Here is a 24,406-nt window from a genome sequence, read left to right on the forward strand (position 1 = left end):
TAGAGAGAGGATCATCTGAGGGATAGAGGAGGAAGAGTGGGGGGTAGAGAGGAGAGATGGTGGGTGGAGCAGTAGGGGGAGTAGGAGGAGTAAAGCGAGAGTCCTGTAGAGATATCAGTGAAAGGAGTAGATGGCGTGGAAGACCAGGCGAGTGCCTCGGGTGATTGGGATACCTACCAGAGCCCCTGGTTGGATGGATAGTGCCTTTCAGAGGAAGTCTAGATAGACAAGGCCTTTGGGCCATCACTAGAAGGCAGGGATCTTTTAGATATTAGGGGTTACCAATCAATAGTACCAGCCTAGGATTGAGGCGTGCCTAGGTTAGAGAGAGAATTTTATAACGGAGACAGACAGAGAGACATTAGGCCCTTTTCCATCTTGAGGCAGTAGGTTGGGGGGACCAGACTGGATTTTCAAAGGCGTTTTGTCACAGGATTTGCTTTACGTGTGGTGCAAAGTAAAAACAATAACCCATGTTCTAGCATCTTCCTGCACTGCAAGTGCAAATCTATAACAATGAAGGTGAAAGACTCCTTTTTTCCTGTAGTGTTGTTAATGTGTAACATAATGATCATTTTACATGGCTACATTAAAGAATTTGTATTTCCAAAGCATCTCTCTTAAACTTACCCTTATATCCTATACGCCCCAACAAGAAGCAGCCTCTTATCTATATGTGTGTTTATCCTGTGGCTTGGGCCATCGCTGGATGTATTCGCCTGCATCTGGGGAGGCGTTTTAAAGACCTATAAACAGAGTTAGGATATTTTCCATATTTCATGTTTCAAATGCATAGCCATGGACATTAATGTGTGTCCTATATTGTATTCGTCTCTGCACTGTTCTCGGCATTCATGGGCACTCAGTGCAGTGTCCCATTTGACTCTCATATAGAGCCAGTAGGCACTGACCACCCACAGCTGTTAAATCAGCTTCTTAAAAAAAGGCGTACTCAGTTTGGTAAAGTTGGAAGATAGTCAGAACTCCCAACTGCTTCAAAAATATCCAGGACTGCACTGAAAAGCAGAACCAGTTAATCTTCGCAGAATGTGTCCCTCGCAGCATATGCAGGGTGGTATTTTAAAGGAATGTATAGTGCCAACTGCTGCAGTTTGAATGGTCTCAAGGTGCTCGGCAGATCTGAAACAGAGGATGACGTATTAGGTTAGACTCTACCACTAGAGGGAAACGCAGGATAGCTTTGCTGTTGCGTTGATACATGCAGGCTTGCAGTACCCGGAGCTCGGCATGAGGGTCTGTGTCTAGGTGTTATTTGGACTTTGGGACTGAACTATGCTCTCAGCTAGCCACCCTGAGAACAAAGAATGCATCGACCATAGTAGTCGGTGATTTCAACTTCTGGCGGGGCAATAAAAATGATAAGGGTGCCATTACCCTAGAAAAAAACCTCAACAATCTTGATTTCCTATAACTTAAAAAGTTGCTAGCCTCACAGACTGCGCTTAATCTTGCATTTGTCACACTCTTGTGGCATTAAATAGGTGGGTTTGATCAATTTATGAAATATATTCATTGATTGGAGACACACCTGGTAAGTGTTGATAAGCAGGGTTCCAAGTTTTAATATCAATAGAGAAGCAAATCACTTAGAACACATTACGTCAATCTGACAATCTAAGTGTAGATAAGCAGGGTTCCAAGTTTTAATATCAGTAAAGAAGCAAATCACTTAGAACACATTACGTCAATCTGACAATCTAAGTGTAGATAAGCAGGGTTCCAAGTTTTAATATCAGTAAAGAAGCAAATCACTTAGAACACATTACGTCAATCTGACAATCAATTATTCATTGCTAAGTGCACCCTAGTATTCTAGAACACATTACGCCTTAGAACATATTACACCAAAACACATTGCGCCAACACGTGTTTCAACCTTCCTAGGTCGTCTTCAGGGCGTCTAAATTACTAACAAATTAATCCAACGCATAACTTCAATAGATAAATCCTAATTTCCAGAGGTAGTCAAGGGAGGGAACATATACAACGAAGAGGTCAAATAATTTCCCAAAGGAGAACAAATGATAGAGTCAGGGGAACAAAAGACAAAAGACAAAAGAGCATTAGTATAATGATAATGACATTTCTATTTCCAAAATTAACCAAAGATTTGAAAACTTGATAAAAGGTTTTCACTTAAAGAAGATTGCAACTTTTCTATGTATCTTTTTGCCGTTTATTTGGTGTGCAGGCAATATTAGTAATTATTCTGCTTCGACAGAAAATCAAGTAGCAAGTGCCGTGACTTAACATAGGAGAAACTCGGGGCCAAGTCCTTCCCCCCATATCTCACCTAATGTGAAAGTCTTTTCGGGTGCTGAGGCCGTGTACTTTCTTCTGGCACCATTGACAAAGACTTGTTGGTGATGAAAAGTTGCTATTTTAGCAACGGACAGATCTCCTGAAAGTACAAGTAAGTGTCTTAGTGCTAAGAGTCACATTAGACCAAATTTTCTTGTTTTAAAACATAAATAACTTTTGGAATGCCTTACATTTTACCTGGAAATGCGAGCAGAGTTTTGAAACAAGATATTGATCGCACAAATAGTTTAGGTTCGCCAACGTTACGTATTCTTGCCGCGTTCTGCAACGAGAGAGGTGAGTTTGTTTATGATGTGCGTGTTAATTTAGCTACTCTAATAATATGCGGTTAGCTTTAGGATATTTCTAACGTGTCTGTGTTGTTCAAACTCACCGGCTTAGCTGCAATGTACTGACTGATGTCTGACGCCTTCGGGCAGTGAATGAATCATCGGCGGGTTCCCGTCGTTGCTATGGTGCCCAGGTATCTGGTTCTGATCATTTGACGGTCACGTGCTCCATGTATGGGGTCATCTGACTATAGTTGCTAAGCAACTATACTAAACAGGAAAAGGGAATTATTTGAAATAATGCTTCGTTCCACGGACTTGTTCCATGATTTTCCAGCCGAAATGCAGGCAAGAAAGCTCGAATAGTTATATATTCTGAGATACTAAAGATATATTTGCACACGGTTAAATAATTCGGGAATATCGCAAATTTTGCTGACTTACACGGACTTGTTACATAAATATCATGTGATGTTACCAATGTTTTATCAAACCTTAAAGTGTATTAATTGGTATGGACAACCTATGAGTTGACTAAAATGTTGCCCTGCATCATTATTTCTTACTGTTCATAAGTTTATAAAAAGACATTTAAATCATGATCCTTATTAAGACCAAGTGATACACATCGAAGTTTACAAATCATTTTAGCTTCCTGTTGGCGTAGCTTCAACTCTCTGTCACCTCCTCTTGGATGGGGTGGAATCTGCTGGAGTCCAACATATCGAATATCTTTCACATCGTCCATTTGGTGATGCTCCTGCCAGTGGGAAGCCAACGGTAGTCTAATATCTTGACTGTTTAAGCTGTTAAAGTGTTCCCGAATACGGAAGCGAACTTCTCTTATAGTGCTCCCGATGTACACTTTTTGACAAACACATTGTATTGTATATATCACAAATTTTGATCGGCAATTAATAAAATCCTTAATCTTGATTTCCAAGTCGCTATGGCATTTGAATGTTTTCATTGGTGATAACGTATATTTGCAAAAATTACACATTCCACATTTATAAAAACCCGATGGTTGAGTCCTAGAAGTTAACCAGTGTTCCTGTCCAAGGGGTGCAGATTTCAGGAAAGAAGGGCATAGTACATTTCTAAATGTGGTAGCTTTGGTGAAAATTATATTAGGACATTTTGAGATGTAATTATGAAGATCTGTGTCCAAAAGTAATATGTGCCAGTTCTTCTTCAACATTTGGTAGATAAGTTTACTGTCCCGTGAATATTTGGTGATAAAACTGACAAATTCTGGATACGGTGTATCCTCGCCCTTAGATTTTGTTTCTAATAATGCTTGTCTAGATACTTTCTGTATTGAATCTATTGTTTGTCTAATCAGATTTTTAGAGTACCCTCTTGCCTGGAATCTTGCACCAATGGACTTACATTCTTTTTGGAAACTTTCAAGTTGACTGCAATTCCGTTTTGATCGGAGAAATTCTCCTCTTGGTATATTTTCTACGACACTGCGTTTGTGGCAGCTAGCTGCATGTAAGATAGAGTTAACTGCTGTGTCCTTCCTATTTATGCAGGTGTGTAATTCGCCTGCATCTATTGTGATTTTGAGATCCAAAAATACAATCTCCTGTGGGTCAATTTGTCCTGTGAACTTAATCCCAAAGGTATTATGATTCAGATAGTCTAGAAAACTTGCATATTCATCTCTTGTGCCTTCCCATATGGCCAGGACATCATCGATATATCTTTTCCAAATAACAATATGGTCTTGAAAGGGGTTATTGTGAAAAATATAAATATAAATCTTGATTTCCTAGTCCTCAATGACGAGGCGACCACCCCACAGGGGAACCAGCTGGATTGGCTGTGTGCTTTTAATACCCAGACCACGGATTGTAAAACCACGCCGTGTGTCTGGAGCGACCACCATTTGGTGTCATTAACAGTGACACTTCACACGCAAGCTCCACAACAGAATCCTCATCTTCAACTGAGCAGCAGGAACTTTAAGAATTTGGGTAAAGAACAAATTCAGGGATGCCTTGAGAAAATCAGGCTATCCTTTCAGGAACAAGATAACTGCACTACACTCCTAGAAAAATACACTACGTGTATTGCAGATATGGTAGAGCGCGAGGCTCCGCTGAAGACTTGTGAGGAAAAATAATAACAACCAAAAATGGTTCCTCGGCTGAGTTGGCAACTCTGAAAAGAGAGAAAAGGACCCTGGAAAGGAAGTGGCAAGGGGAAAAAAGTGAAGAAAACAAAAACAACTGGAAACAAAAGGATAAAATATATAGAGATAGGATAAGGATGGCCAAAACAAATTTCTTCAATGAAGAAATTGAAAAAGCCGTTAACAAAACAAACAAACTTTTTAACATCCTGAAGAATATTGAAAAACCAGAAAACCTTACACCGCCTTTTCAACCCACTGAGGAGGACTGTAACCTGGTAGTAAAGGCTTTCGAAGCCAAAATTGACAAAGCTAGGTGCAACATAATGAAAGCCAGAGAAACGGCACCGCGGTCAACTACGCCAATGGAGGATATCTCCAGGCCGAGTGGGGCTCTCTTCACTTTTGAGAAAGTGTCTGAAGCCAAATTGCTAGAAGCTCTCTCTCAAATGAACCCCACTCTGTGCGCAGAAAATATTCTGCCCTCTAGTATTATCCTGCAACACAAAGAACTCTTCGCTCCAATCCTACTAGAACTGGTTAATGCCTCTTTCAGTGAAGGCGTTGTTCCGAAGGATTTAAAAAAGGTCACCATCACCCCATTAATAAAGAAAGCGGGCTTAGACCCTAAAGATCCGGCCAATCTTCGCCCGAAAACTAACTCAAACTTTGTACTCAAAGTTCTAGATAAATTAGCCACACAACAACTGCAATTGTATGTGGAAGAACAAAATGCTCTTCACCAACAGCAATCGGGTTTCAGAGCATCACACAGCACCGAAACGGCAATGTTAGATCTCCAAAACCACATGCTGGGTCTGGTCGACAGCAAAACAAAATAGGGATGCTAATGCTGCTCGACTTGAGCGCAGCTTTTGATCTAGTGGATCACCAGCTTCTCATCAAAGCCCTTAAAGAAAACATTGGTTGCTCAGAAGAAGCAATAAGGTGGCTGATTTCTTTTCTCTCAGACCGCCGGGCGCGGATTCACTGGGGTAATACGTTCTCAGACTCCAGCCCCATACTCTTCGGGGTTCCACAGGGGGCAAGCTTGTCCCCTATGCTCTTCAATATATACATGCGGGCACTGTGTAGCATCCTGGTCAAGGCCGGGGTGTTTTTTACAAACTACGCAGACGACACACAGCTCATTGTTGAGTTGAATGGAAACCATGAGGAAGATAGTGCATCAATAGGGAAAATATATGTCATGATTGATGAATGGATGCAATCCAATTGGATGTGCCTGAATAACGCAAAAACTGAATTGATGATTTTTGGCTCAAATTGCCAGCTTTCCAATCTAGGAGGCGAATATAAGTTTTTTTAAGATAAAGGACGCCACTATAAAAGTTTCGGCACAGTTCAAAACTTTGAGAATGATGGTCAATGCAGAGGTTAATTCTGAAGCACAGACCAATTACCTCTTAAAAAACACAGCCTACTACCTCAAGTTAATAAGAGCAGTTAAACCATTCCTGAATGAAACAAACCTGGCCACCATAGCCAGAGCCATCATTCTGTCCAGGCTGGACTACGGGAATGCTCTGATGATTGGTGCTACCGCGAAAGATCTGGCGAGATGCCAAGTGATTCAGAATGACGCGGTCAGACTGATCAAAAATTTGAAAAGAAGGGACCATGTTACAGACCAGAGAAGGTCACTGCATTGGCTAAAAATTGATGAGAGGATAAGCTTTAAATCTCTTACGCTCATTCATAAGTGCATATACGGTAAGGCCCCAGGTTATCTAAAGAACTGTATAATTCCATACGCGCCACAAAGAAGTCTGAGATCAATGGGTACAGGACTGCTGGTCATTCCCAAACACAGACGAAAATCAGGGCTGGGCAGAGCCTTCGTGGTTCTGGCTCCTCAAATGTGGAACAGACTTTCTGAGACCTTGTGAATGGAGGAAAATCACTTGGCTTTTAGGAAACGTCTTAAGACATTTATCTTCCAGTAGGAATTCTCGGACTTCCTCTACTATAGCGTGTAAGGATGCTAAGGGCGCATTTTACACATGGGATAGGCTAGGCTGCGTTTGGGTTATGTTCATTGTGTGTTTTTGTCTCAAAGCGCCCTGATGCCCGCGGGCTACCAGCGCTATACAAAACCAAAATACATGCATACATTTATGTGGCGCACAGAGGCGCGTTGTGTCCAGGGAACAGCCTCAACTTTCTGTGGTGTTAGGATGCATTGGCTGGGGGGGTCTGGTGTGTAAATTGGTTGTGTTGTGTTTGAAGTCTGTTGGAACATATCTTTCGACAAGGTGGCGGCTTCAAGTGCGTTTGAGCATAAACGTTGAGGATGTTAGTGTGGGAGCTCAAAGGAGGGCCCAGTAGGTGGCTAAGAGCATACATTTGAAGTATCCCTGGCAAAGTCTCAGTAGATGTGGCCTTCTGGTGTAGAATTTGTGGGGGGCTTCCTGTGGCATCTTGGTACTAACTCTGGCAGTGGGCAGTGTTAAGTGGCAGGTTCTGGATGAGAGTGGGGACACAGGAAATGAACACGGGAAAGGGGAAGAAAAAGGTAGTATAAGTCAGTTGGTAATAAGTAACGCTTCCAGTATTCCGTTTTTACTGATTTTTACACAAAATTACAGATATAAATCAATCTGCTTTCAATCTGTACTTGTATATAAAAATGGAGAAAAAACCCACAAAAGCAGGTCTATCTTCTTGATTACCTATGCTGCCAATCATACATTGTAGGTCAATCACATTACAGACTGGTAGCATGAATAGTGTAAAAGTTGAATTAAAAATTATGTTAAAGTTCTTCACATTGTTGGCAGCAATTGCAGAAGCAACCGTTTGTGGTTGTAATGCATTTAAAAATGTATTAGCTTTGATTCCAATATGGAGTCAAGATGAAATGCATTCTGTGAACACAAGTGAACTTTTGATTTCTAGCCCAGGGTTGTTTGCAATTCAGTGGAGTTCAGGAGCGGCATTGGCCGAGCAGCTGTGGAATTTTACTGACAGTAAACCTCTCTAATGAAATCAAGTACAGCCTGGTATTCTTCCAGAGGGAACGACATCAGAAAGACCGAGTAAAAGCAACTCCCTCTTTTGGACTTCGGCTGGGCTGATAGAAATAGATGGGCTGACAGAAGTAGATGTGCTCCCTCAACCTGTTCCTGTTGGTGAGTGGTTCTCTTCCATCCTGGGGTTTCCAGTGAAGATGTGTTTCAGGGTAAAGCTAATGGTGAAGTATTTCTGCTATATTTCTATCTGTATTTTGAAACATTTATAAGAGATAATAAAAAGGGCCAGAGAAGCACCTATTTTAAAATCTAAATTGAGTGTTCATGGATTCTTGTGTTACAAAAAACACATTGCCTTCCTGCCCTATTAAGGGCATTGGGGAACCCCATGAGTGCAAAATATATCTAAATTACTAAGTTTGGGGAGGGCAAAACAATGATTAGGGCACACATGGCGCTGTCATTTCTTTCCTGTATGGCTGCGTGTATTTTGATAAATGCATTTAAAAAAAAAAATTCAAATAAATGCAGAAAAACACTGTTTGCAACTATCTTTTGATATCAAAAGTAATACATGTGGATGCATGCAGAAAAAAAGGACAACAAAGAAATATGGATACATACAGACGGAAACGGCAGAAAAATAAATACTGTGGGCCTCATTAGGACCCAGGCGGTAAGGGGTTTACGCCGGCGTAAACCATGGCGCCCCTTACCGCCTGAGTACGAGTTCCCGTAGCGCCATGGTGATTTTTACGCCTGCTTTTTGCAGGCGGTAAAAACCATGGCGCTACGGGACCTTGTTGTTAATTACGCCACCGTAATTTACGGTGGCGTAATTAACGCCTTCCCCACTCCCATTATGCCCTATGGGGCCAGAAATGGGAATGGGGAAGGGTAAATGGGGATTGGGGACTTACCGCCCCGCCAACCTCGGAATGGGGCGGTAAGTCCGCCAACCCCCATGGCGGAGTTGGCAGCTTAGCGCCATGGACCATGGTGCTAATAGCGCCATGGTCCTCCGCCAAGGTCCTAATGAGGGCCTGTGACACCAGGAGCCTTTGTAATGAATCTCAATCACTGACTACTTATTGGATGGAGCTCGGGTGCATTCTCGGAGCATCTCTACTTGCTGCATGACCCAGGTGCACCGTAAAGTAGCCATTCATGTGAATTTACAAAGGGCATCAGGAAAGCACCCGACAGCCCTGACTGCAAGCTAATGGGCATTCTAGGGGTTTCCTGTCTGCACATCTCACTGAGTGCATTTAATATTGGGAACCAGGGAGCCTATGCTGTGGGCTCTGATCCGAGAGAGATTCTTGGACGGGTATCTCAAGGTGACTGCTGGGACACAACTCTGGGCTGGCTCTTAAGTTTATAACTTGTGGCCTGGCAAATTCCACTGAACTATGTATGGAGCTTTGTTTTAACCCCTGAGGGAGAGACACAACCCTAGTATTCTGGGGAGAGGCAAGAGACTGTTTCCTTATTTTGTCTGGTTAAGCATTATTCCAGACACTAAGGGTAGTTTCTTGGGATGAAAAGCGTCAGACGTCCCCGTCTCCTGAACTCGACAGGGAGGCAGTGTATGCCTGACTCTGACTGAAGGTGATACATGCCTGAGCAGTCCAGGCTCTCTGGTGCTCGGGAAGCAGATTGTGTACTGGTAAGATTTGAAAGCTCCATTGCAGGGTGGCCATGCTCACAACAGACATGCAAAAAGGTCAATGTGTGTCTGGTTCCCACCAACTCCTTCACATATTCAAACACATTGGATCATTCCCAAACCTGTGTACATGGTATAAACAAGAGGACATTCTTCAAAATGCATCAGACATCTCTGTGGAAGGTCAGTGTTCAACATTACGAGTACAACGGCAAACCTTTAGCTATCAGAGGCAACATCTTTGCCAGACTAACAATTTCCAGTAATAAATTGTATAAGCACTGGCACTTCCAGTCTCATAGACCTGTGGCCAGTGTGCAGGCTAGTAGGCGTCCTGCATTGGATATCGCCTTTGCACGGTGCGGTGATAGCAGGAGAGACCCCTTGAGGCAGCTCTGACTGTGTTTCCTGTGTGGGATTTTCTGAGGTACCTCTTGCTTCCCCTTCACTCTAGAGTTCAGCTCCCAATGGATCATGCCCATCGTCATCTATGTTGTGGCTGTCGTGACATTGTTTTGCCCATGATACATTTTGTGTGATGGTTAAATGCCCCTGAAGTATGCTTAACATGGTCCCCTTGCATGCTACCCCCTGGCAGCCGTCTGCTTCAAATGGGGTAAAAAATGTGTTCCCACTTTAAGGAGGACGTAATCCCCGATTTGCAGGCAGGGATCCCTGCTTCAGCTGGTCCGGTTTACATTGTGATTGTCTCTGCTGCTACATTTCAATGTCTTGCTGACTGGGTATCGTGGGTTGCCAGCTTGCATGGTAGGGAATGGTACCAGTGATGGTTTGGCCAAACGCAGCATTGACTGGTGAGCATCCGGTGAGTTAGTGAGGGGTTTATCTGTACTCCCTTAGGAACAGATGTAGTGTGTGCTCAGGATCACACACCAGAATATTGGCAATATGTAAAGATTTCCGAACTGCCCACTTTGTTGAAAAACATTTTCCCGACAGGCTGCTTTCACCGAACGGCGGCCTGCAGGGGAAAAACACTTGCGCTTACTGCAGAACCCGAAAGTGGGTCAGACAGGGGGCAGCACCATACAGGGGGCAGATGGGGGTTCGGGTTGAGGATGGGTTAGGGAATGTGTGTATGCATGGGTGTGTGCGGGGTGCATGTATGTGTACGAATGGATTTCACGTCGGGAGGGCGGGTCGGAGGTGTGGGCATGGTTGGGTTGGTCCCAGCTGAACAAGCAACAGGCCGTGGGGGCGGAGGGTAGGAGAGGGAACAGAGGTTGTAGGGGTGTCCACCGCATTGGGAGCAGAGAGAAAAGGGGTGCTCCCAAGGGTATGATGGTGCCCCGCAGTGCCGAAACCGGGTCCAGGTAAAAGTGACCTGCTGGGAACCCTCATAGAACCAAGGTTTCTTGAGAGCTGCGTTCACGGTTCGGCCGCACTATTAGCTTGTGGCCATCTAGGCCTTACTTTTTTGTAGTGATCCCCATGCTTTTCAGGGAGCTTTCTTAATCACACCCTCAAAAGGGCAGGCCACGGCTATTGTCTGTTTTGATCTTCTTCAGTAGCCATTGAATGGGCAGGATTTTCTTGAGGATGGCAGTACCTGCATTACCAGCTGCGGCTTTCTCCATAGCTAGACATTGTGAGTATCCGTCTATGAATACCTGCAGGTTTTCTCCAGCCAGAAAGGCATAGAAATATGCATTGATGGTGGCCATGGCGTGTTGTTCAGGGGTTCTGTCTGTAGAGGGAGAGGTGGACCCGCCGGTCCAGTGATTTAGCGTTCCATTCACTACTGGTGGTCTTCTTTCACTAAATATTTGATTCCCGGGAATCAAGTCTTATGCTTGATTTGGGCTTTTTCTGTTCCACATCTGCCAATTGCAACGCCCTCACCCTTGCTGGGTTACTGACATTTGTTGGCTCACATACAGGAGCCCTTGCAGTTCTGCTTTGGCGGATTGGGTGCTCTGACTGTTTTCCAGCCAGTGTGTTTCTACACTGGTCTGTTTGGTGGGCTTGTAAGACTAGTTGCAATGCCGAAATGACCTTCTGTGGCAGCTTCCATCTCTTTCAAGGAGATCGCCAGTGACCCTATTACTTCTACAATTAGTCAGACATATTCTTCAGTCTGGTAGGTTCGTTCCATTTCCACTGGTGTGGAGCCTCAGGATGTTGCATGGGGTAAGTCGGTTATATTTCGGCTAGATTTGTCACGCATGGCCTGTATTCCAATATGTATCAGCATTTCTGCAGTTTAAGCACCAGTTTTTTGTATTGGGGTGGTGGGTGAGGAGCTGGTCTCGTGAATAGTGGTAGCAGTGGCTTCAGATTGATAGCCATGGCAGATCTTTTCCATGGAGATACAAATGAAAGGGGCAGCATCCTCATAGGATATCTATACATTCTTTTTATATGTGTGGATACATTTGTTTCTTAAGTGGTTGGCACCCTGGTAACCTGAGAGGGGGTAAGAATGGGTTTCCTCCCCCTCCCTCACCTGATTGGGCCTGGACGGCATACATGCATTAAGGCAAATCCACAGAGGTAGTGGTAGATGCAACTCTGTGTGGGTTATGGGCAGTCCTCACCCAAAAGGACAAGGTAATCTATTACCCATCGAATATGTCATCTGTGTTCTGATTGGGAACCTGCTCCCAACCACTCCTTACCTGCATGGAAGACAGTGGCACAGCTGAAGCCGCAATGGAACACCAAGGACCAGGAGCAGAAGCATGTCGCTGGCGCAGCAGCCAGCGACATGCTGTGCGTGTTAGCAGTGTGCGCGGCCTGGCAGAGGGAAGGGTGGTGAAGGAATGATCACAGCAGGGAGACAAAGGAGCAAGGAGGAAGCCAAGCAATGCAGCCAGTGAGGGCCAGCCACAGCAATGGGGTGCCAGTGTCATCCCACCACACTTCCCTGAGCAAAATTTGAGGAGGTGCCAGAGGGACAGATGTTGCTGGAGAACCGCGGGTGGCCACAGACGCAGAGGAAAGAGCATGGCTGCGGCACGCAGACCAGCCAAGGCCTTCACCTGCAGGGAAACCTACTAAACAAACAGGGCTGCTTTGTATTAAAGTAGGGCCCACACTATGGCCATGGAGACAGGATGGCCATGGAGACAGCAGTCTTCTACAGACTGTTTTATTTTGCATGGCCTGAACATGGCGAGATGTGTAAACAAAAGGGGAAGGGGCTTGTAAGCCCTTATCAAGTTCCCCAAGTCCTCCCCTGTCACATCCCTGGAAGTCAAGTAAGTGGTTGGACAGGGACAGAGGGCCAATCATCGGAGGCGGAGGGGCACTCTAAGGAGTGTAAGTAAAGTGTTTGGTAGTGTTAGGCCAGGAGGAGGAAGGAGGTCAGCCAATAGACCAGAGGACGGCAGAGAGGAGGAGTATAGATATTGTTAGAAAGGGGGTCTGTGAAGTAGTTGTGCATGAGTGTGAGGAGAGAAGTGAGAGGAGAGGTTAAAGTAGTGGTCGAGTAGGGGGTACACAAGTGTTAGTGCAGGTGCGGTAGTATGGGTTGGAAGGGGAAGTAAGCATGACTAGTAGTAACCTCAAACGTAACCTCAAAAGAGAGGTGGTGGTAGTGGGAAGTGGTAGCAGTAGCAGTGGGAGGAGGTAGAGGGGAAGAGCTGTAGAAGAAAAGAGCTGGTAGTGGTAGCAGAGCAGTAGTGGAAGTGGTAGTAGGAGTAGATGAGGAGAGATGGTAATAATGAGATATGTTAGCGAAACAGTAGTAGTGGTGTAGGAGTGCAGAGGTAGTAGTGATGAAGAAGCAAATTAGTAGAGGTGGAGAAGAGAGTGATAGCGAGTGGAGGAGTAGCGTGGTAGTCAGAGGTAGTAGTGTGAGTGGAGGAGGAGAGTATAAGAAAAAGAGGTTAACATCTAAGGGTGGAGGTAGGAAGGCAGAGTGAAACATTAAAGGGACAGGAGCGAGATGGAGAGAACATCAAATGACATCAGGATCTTAAATCCTGACCGCACGGATACGACCATGGCCCGCCTTGGATTCCGTTTCTGCTTTCTCCCGGTGTACATTTCCACGCCACCATTCTAGCAGTAGGTTACCTTCTGCTGATCCCTGCTGTTACTTTCCTGGGGAGATCCTTGTGTTGCATACCACTGTGTGCGTTGCTCCTACTGGACTGCTTTCATTGCTATGAACTTTCTTCCTCTGCTGTCCTACATTGGACTGCTTCCTCTGCTACAAACTTTCTTCCTCTACTCTCCTTCTACATTGCCTCTGCCGGATACTGCTTCACTCCCCCTCACTGTGTACAAGTGCACTTGACTTTTGGACACGCTGCTGCATTATGTCACGTGCACCAACTCGGCTCTAGTGCGTCCCTTGTGCCGTATGGGTTTAGTCCCTAACTACCTTTCCCTCTTTGTTTCTCTTCTCTCTGCTACTCAACCTGGACCCAATTTTGGACTACTGGAATCTGCTTTGGGAACATTCTGGAAGGAGACTCTCTCAAGCCCTTACCCATAGGCCTGGATACACCCACACCCAGGTTAGTGGATTCTCTCTACGGGGGCTATGGTAACCTATCCGAGGACACTACTGATCTGTACCGCCTTTCTTGCTTTAAGCCTGGTGGTCCTGTGGTCTTTGACCCACACCCTTTCAGGTGATTTGCTCCTCTAGCTATTCCTTATTTAACAGCTAGTGAGGTGTAGCGGTACGAGTGATGGAAGAGCTCCAGAGAGGCCTCCCACCCTTAAAGGAAGAGCCCAGTAACTGTAAACATCACCTGATAGCTACACCCAGTTCAGTTTCCCATGATAGCAAGGAAAAGTGGAGGACCCATAGATCTCCTGCTAAGCAGGGGAGGACTTTAGAGACACAAAGCCAAGAAAAGGAGTCTGTCACAAGGAAGGAGAAGACAAGAGCATTACGCCAGAGTGCCAGGACGGTGTCCACAGGAGGGGATACCATGTGAAAGCAGAGAGCGCGTTTATGCAGCCAGATTGTTAGTAAATTACACAAGAACTTGTTGCAACTTAACTTGGGGATGGATTTATGAAGATTAGGGAATTTGGGAACTATTGATTACAGGCAAACATTGAACCCGTGTGTCGGATGGAAGGGCCGCTAGGCTGAGAACTTGGTCAACTGCCAAGAGGGATCAGTATCCCACCTTTTTGGTGTAAGCTTCCCTATCTTCAAAAGTCCTTGTCTCCTTTGAGAAACTTTTCTCTACAACTAAGACTTCCAACAAGGATGCCCAAGAGAAAGTCCAAAACTGACTCTTAATACCTTGTTAAGTGCAGATCTTACACTTTTGATAAGAGATAATCCTGTCAGGAAAAAAAACTGAAATGCTGTTTGTTGCTGCCATCCAGTGACTCCTACAGTCTTAATTCCCAGGGGGATATGCCTTTAAGTACCAGAGGCAGCACATGCTATAAAAGGGCCTAGGACAGCCCTTATGGTGAAGCCCATCAGGAAAAAGCCTGTAATGCTGTTTGTTGCTGTTTGTAGGATGTTCGATAAAGAAAAGGCTACTGGAGAAGAGGAAGATAAGGTAGATCGCTGCTTTGCTGCCCTACTGATGATATGGGGTATTCTTGACTGAAATTGTGTAGCGCGGTGCGTTTAAGACCAAAGCACAGGCCCCGAAGAGTGAGTAACTTGCTCTATCCTCGTCAGAGACCAGCTGATGCCAAGTTTCTGTTTGTGCTTGTTTTCTAATGTGACTTGCCTGTGGACTTAGTGCAGATTTATACTTTTCAAAAGTCACCATAGTCTAAATAGGAATAACCCCGAGGCAACCCATACCTGCGTGCAGTGAGAAGCCTCGGAAACCCTGGGGGAAATAAAATAAAGAATTTTAAAAGAGCACGAGTGGCATTCGGAAAGAGACCCCGTCCCCTAGGCCTGCCAAATTCCATCTGTTTGTTAGGCCTCTGTAGTTAAGTGCCCCAGCTTGCGCATTTGAAACTGTATCTTTTGGCCTCTTCGTTTCTGACAGCAACACAGTACCTCCATAAGGACAAGCAGGGAATGGGGGGGTCGACTATGGGTGCCCCTCAAGCCGTTCAGGTGTGCATCCTCGGTCTGTGTTGGTGACTCTTGACTAGGCTTTTGACTGAGCTGAATGTACCTGGCGGTTGATGAAAAATGATTTGATAATTAATTCCAAAATAGCCTATGGGCTATTTTTTGATTGTTTAAGGGACTTAGGTTTAGTCACCCTAGGTTTCCTAGGGTCATCCAGAGGTGGACCCCTTGCTTACTGTGCTCAGAGAGGCACAGCTCCACCTCACTGATGAGGTCCAACAAGGCGGAAATACGTGTATAGGGTTGCTGTTGATACTCTTGCTCAGAAGGAAATTGCAATAGCATTTCGATGCTGGACTGTGGGAGGGACAAAGACTGATATGCAAATGGATATTTCCCTTCTGTGAAAGGTACAGTAAGCTAAAGTGTGGCTGCGGACTCTCGAGTTGGTGCCTTCCCAAAAAACAGGTCAATGGGCTGTGTTCGTTCTCGCAGAGGGGCACCTACGGACTATTTTTTGATAATGAATTCCGCTACATTTGGTACTCCATTTTGCCATTAACGTCAAAACATATTCCTCATTTAACTTATTTTTAACTGTTTGCAAATATACCAGTAACCATCATAAAGTATGTATCAGACTTTGAGCAAGATTTTTAGCACATAGGATACAATGACTATTAAAAGGCAACGCTAGACTGAACTGTAATAGATTTTACAAATTTTCTTTAGCTGGATACAAGATAGTTTGAGGGGGAAGGTGCTTGAATTGGTTCTACCGCCATTGACTAATGGCGAAGCGTAAAGCCATCAACTCCCCCCCAGGAGCCATGAGGGGAAAAAAAATAGCAAAGCTACTTGATCCAATTGACCAAGCAAATGTAATGATAAAGGAAATTGCTCAACTCCTAGATGATATGGGCCTGACGATCCGGCCACGAAAGGTCTGAGTGTTGAGCGCATAAGGCTCGATAGAAATAGGAGCCTGGCTCATCCAGCAAGGAACTGTGTAGCTCTCGACAATGTGATCTTGCACAGTATTGATACTTTGCCAATAGATAAAAGGATTGTACCTCCTCCCCCTGCAGATAACCATTGACTTACATTGAGATGCGGGAAAAAGCAAACAGTGTTTTAAGTGCAGTCAACATTCCATTGCCCGGATTAATGGAGGTGGGCACAACTTGGACGGGCTGTGAGGTGCCGAACCCTCCTGTGCAAAGTGAAGGAATGTAATTTTACCATCTAGTGTTGGTGACCTTGTGCATTATAATCACAGCATGGGTTGGACAATTTGCGGTCCCCTGGTGGCAGTGGCAAAGAAGGAGCTCAGATCAGAACATCGGTTCCATTGACTAACAGGTTTTCTCCCCTAGATTTGCTGAGAGATGGGCTGGCGGAATTAAAAAACGATTACTCCTTTCACCCTCCGGGGCATTCAAAGGAAAATGGGAAGGTGGTGGGGGTCTCTAAAATGGATGACATGAGTGTGAGTAAGAATTTCATGGGGTGTGGTCTTCCTTCTGGCTCCCGGGCCGAACCCAGGTGTAGGGTGGAGGCCCAGAGGGTGATTTCCAAGAACAAGGTGTGCTCAAGGCTAGTTGGAACTCAGGTGGATGATGAGACAATGGATAAGAGTTTGATGCGGGTTGGGGAGGATCCCATAAGTAGGGTGAATCTTTTCTCTGGCTGTGCCTGTACATGTGGGGAGGTTGCAAATATTGTTAGTAGTGTGGAACAGGCTAACATTTCCCTAGACTGGTTGAAAAAGGTGGTGGAAGCACTGAAGTCTTTAATTGGTGAAACCAACCATGAATTTGGCGCACTTGTAGGTGGGGAACGATTGCCCAGAAAGCATCAGGTTAATAAGCCTACGACTGGGGTGGCGGAAAAGCAGGCCTCCCAGGTCAGCGGTATCTTTGCAAATTACCCTCCTCTGGATTGGCAAAATCGAAGGGATTGGTCATGAGGGAAGGGCCTAATAGTGAAAATCCATCACCTACCAACCCAGCAGATTCCTAGTCTCCAAAGTTGTAACTCCTATTTCAGCGTACCTAGAGTCCTTACTCAATATAAGGAAACGGGGGAAGGATTGACCAATAATGTATGTCACTGGCTAAGGTGGAAGCAGAATTGCTTGTCAATAATTAGGAACGATATAGTCCAGTGTACACCCTCACCCCAATCCTTATCAAAAGATTTCATTAGAGTAGACTTGAAATACAACTCACTTGTGGAGGGGCTGTTGGCCATGGAACAGCAGACTTTGCCCCAGCCCGCTGGAGATAGCGCTTAGTTTAAATCCCTCCCCCTACCGCTGTCTAGTCCTATGATGATTAATCTGCCCAGATCTATTGTTGGTGCACCCAGCCCAAAGGGCAACAGCCTAGTAGCAAATCCGAGTTCAGGTACCCTTCCTGTGTGTATTCAAACTAAAACCAGAGGGGAACTGATACTGGGACATACAGTTTTATCTAAACTAGATATTGGTGATAAATTGAGTGCTCTAGCGTTAGGGCGACCGTTTGGAACTCAGTGGGCCCTGAGAAATGTAGGGAAGGGATACATAAGCACGAGGGAATCAGCAGTTGATAGTGAGTTAAGCTTATCGGTGACAGGAACAATTGATTGACAGCTCCACGAGTAGGCCCTTTAATCCTTAATAATGAGACCATCCAGGGCTCTTCTAACACGATTGAATCTGTGATCGCACCGAGTGTTTTACCTAGAGTATTGTGATTGATGTCCTGGAACATTCCTGGTCTCCATAAATATATGGATGATAAGCCTTGGTTAAATCTGGTGTGCACCCATTACATAGTGGATCTCCAAGAAACATGACATGGTCTCTCGTACCACATAATCTTCAAGGTTATTCCACCCTTTTTATTCCCGCATTAAAGGGGAGAGGTGGTCGGCCTGGTGGTGGTCTCATCTTCTGGGTCAGAGAAAATGTATTTACGTTAATACGCATGTATCCTACTGACTCAAGGGATTATATGGAAGTTTATCTGCAATGCCTTGATGGGACTTAGCTTCTGCTTATGAACCTATACAACCGGAAGGGAAATTACGTTAATAGTCCCTTAATTGTGTTGCTGGAGGAAAGAGTTGCTCAATGGATGGGAAAACCGAAAAAGGTGTGCTAAAATAATTGTAATGGGTGAACTGAATGTTCAGTTTGAACCACTTGAAACTGTTAGGTTGGATTGATGAGGAAGATTTTATATTGAGTATTGATAAATTGATGGCGGTTTACTGAGACTTTTTTGCCATGTGCTACTAATAAGCAGCAATGTTATTTTGCTGTTGGAAAAACAAAATATTTTATTACATAGCTATTTAGAAGTTAAGCACGTGCCTTGCCTACTTGTAAGAGTCCAACCTTTTTTAAGAGTTATCATATCGCTTGTGTGCAAACATACATCTCAACGTGCATTTAATGCGCACGTGTAAGAATTGGAGATACTGTACCTCTAGCACGCATCCTTTGGTGATTCCCACATAATCCGAGCTACTCAGTAAATTGTAGGGTGTTCGGGAAATTTCAATATCCTTCATGCAACCTGCATATTTCTTCAAATTCACCTCAGGCCTGCAAAGAAAGAAGCAAGACAAATCATTGATATTGAACGCGTGCATGGCCGGTTTGAGCTCTCAGCCTAGATGTGTGCCCAAGGACCACGCCATGCATGGACATCTGCCGAATGGACTTACCTGTGGCGGTAAGGAAACCAGCTCCTGCCAAGCGTTCCAAAGGTATTTCTTTAATACCTCTTTGTGGGAAGGGTGGGAGTAGACTGACACCCTTTCATAGGACTCAAGTCAAGCAATTTATTGATAGGTGGGGAGCAGGTAGGAAATGGAGAAGATCACCTTACAATTTAGATAAGCCTTTGTGTGTTTGGGTAGTCGGGATATCATTGGAATGATGCCCCTTCTAATAAGTCAGCTGCAGCAGCATTGCAGTTAGTGGAGAGCTATACGTCATGGCCACCTATCTAATATTTTCTAACTGAAATGATAGAGCAGTGGTACCTGCACTTTTCTCATATATGTCTCTATGTTTTTAGGGAGGTGATACCCCATTCCCTTCTGAAGAACATGACTGCAAGAGCGCACATGCATTAAAAGTATGGGTAAACCCGAGGAATAGTCTAGGGTTTAGCTCAGGTGGCCCTGCCACGGGCTCTGGAGCCATTCTGCCATGACCAGCACTGCATCATTGCATGTCGGGCAGGAAGCTCTCTAATGATGCATTGTCTAGGAAATTGACGCACCCGAATCCAGATCCCTCCACTCCATGTTATGCATCAACTCATGCCGTTGGTGCAGGGAGCAGCACCTCCCAGTTGCCAACCACACACGTTCTCGTTGCAGAGTCTCCTCTTTACGGAGATCAATGGCTTTCATTAAAGGCGGCGCGCTGTGAAATTAATGGGACGTTGCTGTCTTTGGGATATGTAACAACACAAACCTTTGTCTCGCAATATGAAGTAAAAATAATACCCAAAAGTGAGTCCTACCAGTGCAAGTGGGTGCCAGCCATAACAAGTCTCTCTGGAAGAAATAACGATGGTGGTTGTTTTTTTTAAAGGGCTTTTCAATAATACTATTAATAATAAGTTCCAATTTTTTATGCCACATTAGGAGGACTTAATGGTTGGAGATGAGCACAGGGAAGGATGCTGGCGCAGTAACAGTCTGATTAGACTCTGGTAATTACCCCTAGACTCCAGTTCCGCAGCCGCGCAGTCCTCGGCTAGAAGAAGAGACTTAGGCCCAGAAAGCGTGTGAGGCAGCTTCTAATAACTGCTGCACATAATCATTGCCGCAGCGAGGCTCAATTCAGAAGAGGGCAATTCTCTCTGCACCAATAAACATAACTTCCCTAAATGGGGGACTGCAAGAGGGAACCATAAAGCATGAATAAGGCACTAATGGCGGGAATTCTTCAACCAAACAAGGCAAGGAAAATGTCAGCGGAAAGCGGGCTGCTATCGCGGAAGCCGCTTAGATGATACAACTAGTTTTTAGCAATTTTCAAAATGGTGCTTTAACGGCATGGCCCATCACACTGCACACACATGCACACATGCCCATAAAGCACGCCATTTGAGGCAGTCGGAGAAAGCATGTCAGAATGCATTTTGTCTGCAAAGCCCCTGGTGAAGGTAAGTGGGGAGCGGAAACGTGTCCTGCAAGTCAACATGAGACACTGCGCCAGCTAGGTAGGAAAAGCACTTCTATGTATTTTTCTCTGAGCATTTAAAAAAAAAAAACAGGGAACAATTGTAAAAGTGTATCTGCTGAAAATTGGCGGATATCAGCTCATCCTTGAGCGATGTGTTGGGAAAAAAACCTTGAATGTAAAGGAAGAATATTTGAGGAAATTCCTTAATGTCGATGTATAATTAGTACTGCTAACTTAACTACGTGTGGCAGTAATGCTCACAAAATCTGAAAACATACTTCCTGACGGCTGAAGGCGGCCTTGGTTTGTTTTGTTTTTAATGTACAAGGGCACACATCTCAATCGAGCAATTAACATTATTACAAATTGTTGAACTTCTTTTTGGTTCGTCTGGCTAAATAAATATAAACACTCTGGGCCTGATTTATAAAGATTTTCACTGAAGCAAATATGGAGATGCCTATAAGCATCTCAGTTTGCATCTGCTACCTTATATCCAATTCAGGGACCCTAAAACGGGAGCAACTCTGGGGCTGCCTGGAGCATCTATGCGATGCCCAGGAGTAGCTCTATGAGGCAATCCTGGAGTTGCCTGGAGCATCTGCGCGATGCCCGGGAGTAACTCTATGATGCAACTCTGGGGAGGCCTGGAGCATCTATGCGATGTCCGGGAGTAACTCTATGAAGCAACTCTGGGGATGCCTGGAGCATCTATGCGATGTCCGGGAGTAACTCTATGAAGCACCTATGGGGCTCCTGGAGCATCTACGCGATGCCCAGGAGTAACTATGAAGCAAACCTGGTGCTGCCTGGAGCATCCGTGGGATGCTGGGAGTAACTCTATGAAGCAACTCTGGGGCTGCCTGGAGCATGCACAGGATGCCCAGGAGTAACTCTATGAGGCAACTCTGGGGCTGCCTGGAGCATCTGCGCGATGCCCGGGAGTAACTCTATGAGGCAGCTCTGGAGCTGACTGGAGCATCTGCGCGATGTCTGGGAGTAACTCTATGAAGCAACTCTGGGGCTGCCTGGAGCATGCACGCGATGCCCAGGAGTAACCCTATGAGGCAACTCTGGAGCTGACTGGAGCATCTGCGCGATGTCCGGGAGTAACTCTATGAAGCAACTCTGGGGCTGCCTGGAGCATGCACGCGATGCACAGGAGTAACTCTATGAAGCACCTATGGGGCTGCCTGGAGAATGCACGCGATGCCCGGGAGTAAATCTTTGCATCAACTCTGGGGCTGCCTGGAGCATCTGCGGGATGCCCTGGAGTAAATCTTTGCATCAACTCTGGGGCTGCCTGGAGCATCTGTGTGATGCCCAGGGGTAACTCTATGAAGCAACTCTGGGGCTGCCTGGAGCATCTGCCTGATGCCCGGGAGTAACTATGAAGCAGCTCTGGGGCTGCCTGAAGCATCCGCACAATGCCCGGGAGTAACTCTGTGAAGCAACTCTGGGGCTGCTTGGGGCATCTGCGCGATGCCTCGGAGTAACTCTATGAAGCAGCTCTGGGGCTGCCTGTAGCATCTGCACGATGCCCTGGAGTAACTATGAAGCAACTCTGGGGCTGCCTGGAGCATCTGCGGGATGCCTAGGAGTAATGCTATGAAGCAACTCTAGGGGCTGCCTGGAGCATCTGCGCGATACGCAGGAGTAATTCTACGAGGCAACTCTGGAGCTGCCTGAAGCATCTGCGCGATGCCTGGGAGTAACGCTATGGAGCAACTCTAGGGGCTGCCTGGAGCATGCACGCGGTGCCCAGGAGTAACTCTGAGGCAACTCTGGAGCAGCCTGGAGCATCTACGCGATGCCCGGGAGTAACTCTATGAATCAACTCTGGGGCTGCCTGGAGCATCTTTGAGAAGCTGACATGAAAATCACAGTTTTATGCTCTGTAAATGGGGCCTAAGGCAGCAGGTACCAACCTATGAGGCTCTGGGACATTCACTTGTTTGCTTCAGTGCAATTATTCTGAATCCAATTGGTTATGCATGAAGCAGGTTTGCCAAGAAAGGAGCCATGTACTGGTGAAGAAGCAGAGGTTCACTCTCCAGGCGTCTACGAATACGATCTCTGAATGGACTCTTCATGGAATTAAGTCACTGTTACCCCCTGGAAACCAGATATACGCGATTCTACACCCTCCTCTGGTGATGTCTGTTCTCATAGGACATTTCTTTAGCTATACCAGTAGAAGGCCTCTTTCCTGGACACTATCTGGCATTCTTAAGTAACGAACGGACGTGCTAGTTCTCTTCCAGTTACTTCTAGAACTCACTTCGACACAACTGCTTCAATGTCCATTATTTATCAAAGAAAATGCATCTTAAAATAAAGTGAGCGTTACATTTCCTTGTGAAATGTTTTGCTAGGCGTCAAAGTGCTCCTCAGGTTTGCCATGCCGGGCAGGCTCTGGAATGGAGGCGCACCCAGTGATGCCCATTAAAATGGACTGAGTGCCGTCACAGTGTAAAACAAACAGGATTGGGGCTAATAACAGATTGAGCTAACGCCTTCTTATATAATAGTACATCATTATTCCATCCAAAAAAAGAAGGCATTAGGTGTACTGTTTTGGAGGTGGTTTGCAAGGGCCTTCGTAGGCTTGCGACTTAAGACCCTCGGCACAATGTAGTAAGTGGTAAATGGTGGACCCAAGCCGCCTGCGCCCCAGAACTTCACAGTATAGTCTGAATACAATGGAAAAATACTCAAATGACAGTGGTTGACCATGCCTACCCGCTTACTTCTCATACTGGGCCAGAGTCTGTAGACCCCATACTTGCAAGCGGCCAGGATGTCAGGCTAGTTATTCAGATGCCATAAACTTCCTACGAGGGCCATTCTGCTGTTGTGAGGGATGAGGAGCGGTGCCAAAATGGATCTTGGGAAAAACACGAGCTACCAGAGTGGCGCTTAAGGTAAGAGGCAATGATGCTGAAATTTGCAACATGGCGTCTGTAGACTCAATATGATTGCCTTGTTAGAATGCATTTTTTCTCTCGATCTTGTTTTCATAACTCTTTTTAGTGGTTTCTCTCTGACGCAGTCATGTATAAAATACGTGTTTACCCATGAAATGATTGCATTTTCTTGCACTATCAAGTGCTGCTTCGGAAGGAACACTTTACGTGAATTACACAGTAGTATAGAGTGGCCCTTTTTAGGAAACCCAATTGGTCTGGATTGCGGTAGTTTGCAAATGTGTAAGGACTCACATCTGCCTTAGCGATCCATCACTATTCTTTACTTTTGTACGTTTTTCATTTTGTGATTTGCTGAAAGGGGAACTTTGTTTCCTCACCCTAGTTGCAATTGGTTGTCTCTGCTGCCAATTTAATGGAAAAAGTCACTTGTAATGGTGCAAACTTGACAGCTTTTATTCAGTCAAGGCATGACGTTTATTGGGGATTTGGGGCTGCACTTTACATATGACAACCATAACATGTTTACTTTGCCAATGCTTGTGTGCATGTTTTAAGTTGCCCAGTAAAGGCTTTCTCTGATGCGTCAAACCACTTTTTGCCCACATCAACTCTTCAAATGCGTCTGCGTTTAGACCAACATAGGCCCAGGAGCGTCTTCTGGGCACCTGCCTCCCCTGACGTACAGAAGTCAACCCCTCCATCCACTTCCAATTTACAGAGCGCCATCCATTTCCTAAACAGTAGCAGGCCATGTCCAAAAGGCCCTGAACGTGTTCGTATCGCTCAGTCGTCCCACGCTGGGCCTAAATTGCTATTGTCATTTGAGACCGAGGCTGCATATTGATGAGTGTTCAAAGCAGGCCCCTTTGCAAGCTCAAAACAAACCCAGAA

At 45.4% G+C, this 24,406-nt stretch overlaps 1 protein-coding gene across 7 annotated transcripts in view; it reads right to left on the reverse strand.

The window, feature by feature from the left end:
* LAMA2 (laminin subunit alpha 2) overlaps nt 1-24,406 on the reverse strand; it is a 3,027,572-nt gene that overhangs the window by 274,889 nt on the left and 2,728,277 nt on the right. For all 7 annotated transcript variants that reach the window (XM_069607473.1, XM_069607470.1, XM_069607476.1 and 4 more), the window contains one exon: nt 18,866-18,986. In XM_069607473.1, coding sequence (XP_069463574.1) covers nt 18,866-18,986 — 121 coding nt within the window. The remainder of the gene's footprint in view (nt 1-18,865; nt 18,987-24,406) is intronic.

The sequence above is a fragment of the Ambystoma mexicanum genome, chromosome 4q (genome assembly GCF_040938575.1).
Source record: "Ambystoma mexicanum isolate Mex_15411 chromosome 4q, UKY_AmexF1_1, whole genome shotgun sequence".
In the NCBI taxonomy this organism is placed as follows: domain Eukaryota; kingdom Metazoa; phylum Chordata; class Amphibia; order Caudata; family Ambystomatidae; genus Ambystoma; species Ambystoma mexicanum.